At 35.4% G+C, this 8,542-nt stretch overlaps 1 protein-coding gene across 2 annotated transcripts in view; it reads right to left on the minus strand.

Annotated features, from left to right (window-relative positions):
- Window positions 1-1,186: 1,186 nt before the first annotated feature.
- Window positions 1,187-8,542, minus strand: part of LOC144970710 (uncharacterized) — an 8,467-nt gene continuing 1,111 nt past the window's right edge. The window contains exons 1-5 of one of the 2 annotated variants that reach the window (XM_078910628.1): window positions 8,233-8,542; window positions 5,557-5,682; window positions 4,675-4,813; window positions 3,685-3,777; window positions 1,187-1,730 (exon numbers count right to left, since the gene is read on the minus strand). The exon at window positions 8,233-8,542 is cut by the window's right edge and continues 1,111 nt beyond it. In XM_078910628.1, coding sequence (XP_078766754.1) covers window positions 1,546-1,730; window positions 3,685-3,777; window positions 4,675-4,813; window positions 5,557-5,682; window positions 8,233-8,364 — 675 coding nt within the window. In that variant the 5' untranslated portion in view covers window positions 8,365-8,542 and the 3' untranslated portion in view covers window positions 1,187-1,545. Of the gene's footprint in view, window positions 1,731-3,684; window positions 3,778-4,674; window positions 4,814-5,556; window positions 5,683-6,466; window positions 6,517-8,232 lie in introns of those variants that run through there. The other variant, XM_078910629.1, reaches the window with a different exon arrangement.

An 8,542-nucleotide genomic window follows, 5' to 3' on the forward strand; every position in this document is an offset into this window, starting at 1 on the left:
TATGTTTTATTTACTATTTATATGTGATTTGTAAACATTTGAGTGTATTCCCCTTGGTGGAGACCTGTGCTTGTGTCTGGATGAGACATTTAGGTGATCTCAAACTAGGTACACTGATGGTGTGCTCTCGGAATCTACATCTGTTTCCTATTTGAACAAATTCCCCTTAGTTTGATCTTTTCTTGGATGCTTTAATTGTAATTCTTGAACTTTTTACTATCCCAATCCCATTTTCGTTCTTTTTCCTGGCGCTGATATGACCTTAATGTGTTGCTAGCGTCGTAAAACCCTTAAAAATTTATTAAAAACAATTTTTCCCTTTTAAATCATCTGTTATGTACTGTTATCATTTTTGCTTTGAATATATTTTGTAAACATGTGGACCAGTTCCTTATGTCTTACTTTACCCTTTTTTATTACTCTCATTTTGTTCATTTCTACTATCGCTGATATAACCTAAATTGTTGCAAGTACCGTAAAAGTAAACCATGAAATACAAAAGTAGTCAAGGTTCGTGATAGCTTTTTAATATTTTATTCAAGTAAAGGGTAAAGCTACCACGTAATCAAGGAGTGCTGTCTTTTGACGTCCCATTGATGGAGGTCATAAATGTTTTACAATGAAAACCACTTATAATTCCATTCCGCTCAAAACCACGTTCTGTCAAAGTCACGTTTTTTCCCCTGTATGTATAAGTAATGGAATATCGAAAATAACAACTACATACGATTTACTAGATCCAGCATATATAGCAATATATCAACTTAAAACATTTGAAAATGTTATTTTAATCATAATAGATATGAATTTATATAGCGCCTACACATCCACGTTAATCGTGCTCTGCGGCGCTTTATATAACATAAAATGTAGGCATCCAACTAAAAGACTTTCTTGCCTATCAGAAATCAAGACAACCAATAACAATACTGGCTCGTTCACCAATCAGTAAATGTTAGCGACCAATTAGAGTGTCGCATCTGAATTCTAGCACGCTCTGCAATACGACGACACCCTGGAGCTGGATGACAATTTTATCTATATAATAAGTAATTACTGCCCATGAGCATAAGATTTTGGCACGCCCGGATTCTAGCACGCTTTTTTGGTTTCTATCGAAGGCGAGCTAGAATCCAGCGACTACTGTAGTTAATGATCAGACTTGCTGGTTTGTTTTTTTTTTTGGTTTTTTTTTTTTATCTTGCTTTTTTTTTTTTAAACAATATTGTTTTAAGTTTTGATGGCAAGAATCAAACAAAAATATGAATATGAAAAAATGTGCTTCCTTATTGATTAATGTCTTTCGTTGTCAGTACTGGATAACATCTAGCAGGTGAAAATTCACGAAGCGGCAGAGAGAGAGAGAAGGGAGGAATTAGATGTCGAATTGTGATTTTTAACTTAACACAGAGGACTGTAGGGGTCTACTTTGTTGAACAAATTGTCCCGATCTTTTTGTGTGTGTGTGTGTATGTGTGAAGTTACAATATCATGCAAAATGTCGCTCAATCTTTTTTTTTTCTTCAGTTTTTTAAATGAATTAAATCAAATACGTTGAAAAATCATCATGACCCCGTCTTTCTCGAAGAAATGTCCTGGATAGGTCTCCCACTTCACCTCCCTCCATCTCCCCTCTCGCGTCAGTAATTGTAGCAAAGGTTTCAGCCTATCTTTATATTCGGGGACTGTCCACATGAATTCTTTACGCATCGAGTTGACGAAATAGCCACCTGTGGAAATAGTATAGAATGGAGTTAGAACGTACTTATCATTATCAGCACGCCTAGTTAGAGTGAATGGATTAATTAATAATTACTTGTGGTTAATCGTATGAAAACAGTACCATGTCCGGGTTGGTAGATGTAATGTAATAATTTGTATAGTGCACAGAATCTGACATGGCGGTTTTTTGAAGAAAAAAAATCAAAATTTTGCAAGTTAAAAACAGCAAAATTTGCTATTAATTTTCCTAAACACACATGATTAGCACATGACAGTAAAAGGTATTTGTTTGTTTTTAAAGATTTCACGGCGCTTGCAACAAATTTAAGGTCATAGCAGCGCCAGTAAAAAGGAAGAAAATGGAATGGTAAAAAAAGAAACAATCTACGTATAGATCCTCTTGAGTAATTATCTTTTACGTTCAGCACGAGCTATCAATTTAAAAGAAAAAAAGATTCGTCTTTTTTTTATTTTTTTTTTTTTTTGGTCTTTTTAAAATTATTATTGTTTTTATTTTTCTTTGCAAAATATCAAAAAATTGCACCAAAAAATTGCAGATTTTGCCACCGCAATGCAAATCAGTGATATTTTGCGATTTTTTGCGGCCGCAAGCGATGCAAAAAACTACCGTGCCAGCAGAATGCTCAAATTTCTCTAAGACACTATACACACAAGACAATGTAGGTAACACAAATCGCAAATTATAATACTATTGCTACTCAAAAGATTTCTGAACAGAGATGTTTTCAAAAGTTACCTAAAATTACATACTTAACTCGGGAAGTCTTTGATTTCTTTATCTAATTAATTTGTTTCCTGCTTTTGAGGCCCGACAGGAATTTTGTTGTTTTTTTTAGCTAGAGATAGTTAACATATGGGATCATTAATCAGTCGTTCATATTGGGATCGGAATGGTCTCGCATATGTATACAATTCAAGAAGCCCAGAGAGATAGACTGAACACCATTGTGACAATTTTGAACTCAACTCTCTTCAAGAGGAAGCCAATGGAGAGACCCAAGGATTGGCCTGGTGTGTCTGTAGGCTTAGAAAGGGTCTCTTATCTTGTAGACCTATTTTAAACTTTGTGCATTTTAGTTTTGCACCTTGATAATAACAATAAGTGAAGTGAGAAGGAAAGTGCCATAGGACAATAGAGAATAAAAATTTCGCGCCGGCAATGGGGGCTCGAACCCGCGACCTTACTGGTACAACTCCGCGTGGCCGAGGAGAGCGTGACTCTACCGTATAAGCTATCCACCACTCCAAAAATAAAAAAGCGGTTTCAAACCTATTTCTTATCTTGAGCCGCTCTCTCCGACTTCTTGAGGTCACGGGTTCAACACACACAAACGCCACAAAGTTAGTTGGCCAGCATTTAAGCTTAATAGCCAATATTCTCCACACAAATATGTAACATAGAAACGATTGAGACGTTGAGTATGTTATTGTTATCAACAAAAGTACCTGCTCCACTCACTTTTCTGTTTTGCACATTGGGGGGGGGGTGGGGGGGGCTAAATGCATAATGATCAACTCGGCTCATCACAAGTGAACTTTCTAAATTATTTGTAGAATCAATGTCGATCAACTTTCATAATTTGCCAATGTTTCTAAGACGACGCGCCATTATTTATTGTGACTGGATGTGCAGATACCTTTTCTCCCATCTCTGGATTTTACGTGAAGTACTGTCGTCTTATTTGTTGATCCCAAAAATAGCTGCTGACAGGTCCAGATGGAGATCCCTTGCATCGCCTCAAGTGCCAGAAAGCCCGGGGAGGATTGAGTGAGAGTGAGTGAGTGAAGAAGTGTTATGATTTCGAATATTAAGTTAATGTTAAGTATTCTGTTCTGATTTGGAGTTGTGTATTCATGTTTATCCAATACTTATTTTTCTGTCCACGGCTTCTAGTAGCTTAGCAGTACATATTCACTTTAATCCTTCAACTCAACACTTACCAGGCTTGAGAAGACGAACAACTTCGTATAGGGCATCGCAAGTTATACACCCAGGTCCGAACGAACCAGATGCCACGATGACGTCATAGGATCCTAAGAATTAATCGTTTGAAATTATAGATGGAAAAGGAACTTAATTTTAAGATTTTGGTTTTTCCATAGATAATTCCCGTTTCACTTTTTCCGATTGTTATTATTATTATTATTATTATTATTATTATTATTATTATTATTATTATTATTATTATTATTATCATTATTAATATCATCATCATCATCATCATTACCTCCATCATCATCATCATTAATATTATTATGATCACCATCATCATCAACATCATCAACATATCAGTATTATTATTATTATTATTATTATTATTATTATTTATTATTATTATTATTATTATTATTATTATTATTATTATTATTATTATTATTAATTATTATATTTATTATTATTATATTATTATTATTATTAATATATTAATATAATATTAATATATTAATATTGTCCATAAAACAATGTTAAATCAAGCCCTTAGTTGCGTTGTTCGGTTATCAGACCTGTTACTATGCGCATCTAGATTGTGGCCAATCATCTCATAACGGTATCATGTCGGTGTGAACAAGATAGGAAAAAGTGATGTTGATGATGCTATTATTGACAAGAAATGCAAGATTTAAGTTTTTGACATTAAATTAAAAAAACTCTTTATCTATTTTCCTCAACAAAGCTTATAAGCTTAACCAAAGTGTCATTTAAATTTATTTGTTTTAATTTTTTTTTAAATAATTTTAGTCCATTAATTCAATTCATAAATGAGCATCAAAGCCATCCTGACATAATACCGTTTTGAGGTGATGGGTCACTTACTTGTTTCCTGAAATAAACGTTATTCCTTTCTCTACAATGTATACACACACACACACACACACACACACACACACACACACACGTGCACATGGACATATCATTGTTAAATTACTTACGATCAGGCGCGCTCACAATAGACCCTCCTCCTATTCGCTCGTTGAGAATTTTCTCGTAGACTCGTTTTGATTCCATGTTAGGTACAAACTCCGTGCAAGGCTCCAGTGCGTGGATTTTCTTGAATCCGCTTTTCTTAAGCTGTGAGCGGAAATTGAAATGTTACTTCTACCATACACTGACGACACGCCGTAGATTGAAAATTTTGACCAGAGGACGTAAATGACTAATTCTGGACAAGTTTTGGACCATTTTAATCAATCGATCGATCGATGAACATCATCATCATCATCATCATCATCACCATCATCGTTGTCGTCGTCATCAGCATCGTCAGTTTTTAACACATCACCAAGAGCACCTTTTTGTCTTCATTTCATGTGCGGCTATGTGATCTAGTGGTATGACACTCGCTTTCCGATCGGAAGGTCCTGGGTTCGTGCCTCGCTCGGCGCATAGTTGAGTCCTTGGAAAAGGCTCTTCATTCACGTTCTTTCACCGTACTCAGGTGTAAAATGAGTACCTGGCCGATAACAGCGTTGTCTCTGTTGAGGAAAAAAACCCATGTAATATCGCCTAACAGGCGTCATGTTTCGTTCTACATGTTACTTGTTGCTCTTGGTCAGGGACCCCCTGTAAAGCGCTTTGAACACGTTTAGTGGATATTGCGCTATATAAAAGCTCAATATATTTTTTAAATCTATAAAGCAGTAAACCATAAAGAATATGTGCCTTTGAGAGCCAGTGGTTAGTCCAAACAAAAAGAACAATATTCGAGGATCTCATCTCCCATCCCTCTACTTAATTAACATTCCCAGCGCTGAGATCCACCCCTGCCATCATCATAACCTCATCCTTCCCCAGTACAACACCACCATACATACCGTCTCTCCGCTCATACCGGTTCCAGCACCCAAATCCAACACAAGTTTCAACTCCGGCCTCAGGAACAGCTTGGCCGCTTCCCGAGCCATTCGCCAAGGAGATGAGTACGTAGTGTGGTCATGGAGCTAAAACAAATTGACATATAATAGGCAGTTTAGTGAAAATTTCAAATTATAAAGAACTTCTTTAAATTGGTATTAACAGATGCAGCTTGCTGTGCTTATTCCAATGCTTTTTAAACTTAAACTTTTGAGATATCTCAATTGGTTCAAGAGTTATGAATTTTTAAATGAATATTTTTCGGGGTTCAAAACGGCCAATTTTACCATTGCAAAGTTATGACGAGTTCATGACAACACAAGTAATAACAACTGCCTATGAAAACGTAACTTCGTCAAAAATGGACGGATTTTGATGAATTATAAATCAAAATATAGGTAGAATTCTATTCTTTCATTATAAACTGGAATTTGCTTTTATTGTCTTCTTTCTTCCTTTGGTGGTCATGAATAGGCATAACTTATGAACTACTACTGAGTACGTGAGAGTTTGACCTTGAGACTCAGCAATATCAGCAATCTTCTCCTTGACATCCGTTAAACATTTGAAAGTATTCATCTGAATCAAAACAAAGTTAAATGAAGCAAAATATGAAAAGGAATAATATTTTGGAGTGAAAAAGATATATATTGGAACAATTCCTTGTTGCCTAAGTATGAAAAGTGAGGGCTTGAAGGAAGTCAACACACTATAATTAAACAAACTGTAGATAAATCCGTTTTAATTATTTATTTTTTTAAAAAAATAAAATAAATGGGACTCTCAAAGAACTGTAAACAAACCGAACGTTAAAACGTTTTAAATGACTGACTGGTGGACCAAAAGTGGCTGTTGAAAGTTAAAATTTACCGAGAAAAGGACGGTCATCATACTCATACAACATGACCGCCCTAAAGCGTGACGTCACAGCCACTGAATGCCGGCTCAGTTGAGCGGCAAGTCTAAAATCGTGTTTTTTTGCGGAGAGTTAAACAAGTCGTGCGTCAAGTTTAATTCTTACATATCTTGTGTCATTCAAACATTTAATAATTGAATTTTATGTCTCCGAAGTTTAAATAATGTCGCCCAACGGGTTTTTATGTTCTTAAGCTTTAAAAATTGCATTGATTTCAAAAGAAAATAACTCGAGTTATAGTGATCCGATCGACTTCAGAAAAAGACTGTTTCGTAGTTTAGCTTCTCCTCTTCAAAAAGATGTATCTGAAGTGGTAGTACGATCCGAAAAACGAAACAAAAATTGCATTTGTTTCCGACCACTCCCGCAGGTCGCTTCCACGGCCGGTCACAAAAACTCAATGGGTGGCTGATCGCCGATTCAGCCAGCGGCTCGCGCTCTCGCTAAACTGCCTACATATAAATAAATAAACAAAAATAAATAAACCATACATAATATGGCTTTCTTTTTCTTAAATCTATAGATAGTATGCGCTTGGCTAAGAAGCTCACAACATTGACATCGGGAAGTATAACGGACCAACACACAAATCTATCTGTAACTATGAACTTTTATAGTCTGATTAATACAGTTTTGTGAGAATTACTCATAAACGCGGGTGGCAAAAAAAAAAACCACAATAACAACGACCCGAGTGACGTCATCTTCGTTCTATCTCTATTTACATGACTATCAAAATATTTTATCAGCTCCTACCGATGTGTATACATATTTGCAGGTCTGACATCCGAACGCAAATGTGGGCCTAGTTTAACATAGTTGTAATGAACAATATTTTGCGTCATTTTTTGAGATTCCCATTACAACAATGAGCCTATAATGAATTGGGTTATCAGACCTGCAAATATGTGCACGTCGGTTCTCACAAATCCTTTGAAAGATGGATTCGAGGAGTATGGTTTTATTTGGACACTTTGATCGTGTTTCAGTCCACTGCCAAGGAATGTTGATTTTTAGGATTATTTTTCTTAAATATTGTTCTTTCTGTTTTGTCGGTTCGATCCGCTGCCAAGGAATGTTGATTTTTAGGATTATTTTTCTTAAATATTGTTCTTTCTGTTTTGTCGGTTCGATCCACTGCCAAGGAATGTTGATTTTTAGGATTATTTTTCTTAAATATTGTTCTGTCTGTTTTGTCGGTTCGATCCACTGCCAAGGAATGTTGAGTTTTAGGATTATTTTTCTTAAATATTGTTCTTTCTGTTTTGTCGGTTCGATCCGCTGCCAAGGAATGTTGATTTTTATTATTATTTTTCTTAAATATTGTTCTTTCTGTTTTGTCGGTTCGATCCACTGCCAAGGAATGTTGAGTTTTAGGATTATTTTTCTTAAATATTGTTCTTTCTGTTTTGTCGGTTCGATCCACTGCCAAGGAATGTTGATTTTTAGGATTATTTTTCTTATATATTGTTCTTTATGTTTTGTCGGTTCGATCTACTGCCAAGGAGTATTGATTTTTAGGATTATTTTCTTATATATTGTTCTTTCTGTTATGTCGGTTCGATCCACTGTCAAAGAATGTTGATTATGAGGATAATATTTTTCTTTTATATATTATTATTCTTTCTGTTTTGTCTGGTACTGTGCCATTCAGATATATGCCTGATTCATTTTTCCCCAGATTAACTACCTAGTTACAAGAGAGTAGATTTTTACTTACTTTGTCATAGCTTTCTTCTTGAGTGGCCCATTCCTTGTAATGCCTCTGTGACTCATGGTAGGAAATGTCTGACGCAGCGATTTCAGAAAGCTTTTCGTGTAGCTTTTGTAAGCGGTCATGTTCTGTCGCCATTTTGTTTTGAATACGGCAGAGGTTTGTGAAACGACTGGTCTATAAATTTCCGTTTTGTTCTTGAGAGGTCTTTTCTGAAACTTATAAAAAAACAACAACAATATAATAACTTAATAGAACAATGTCTTGAATGCCAGAGGAGATTTTTACACATTCTCACAATGATTTTATTATGAGG

This window comes from Berghia stephanieae, chromosome 4 (assembly GCF_034508935.2).
Source record: "Berghia stephanieae isolate SIO BIC M18660-M18661 chromosome 4, UCSD_Bste_1.3, whole genome shotgun sequence".
NCBI classification, from domain to species: Eukaryota; Metazoa; Mollusca; class Gastropoda; order Nudibranchia; family Aeolidiidae; genus Berghia; species Berghia stephanieae.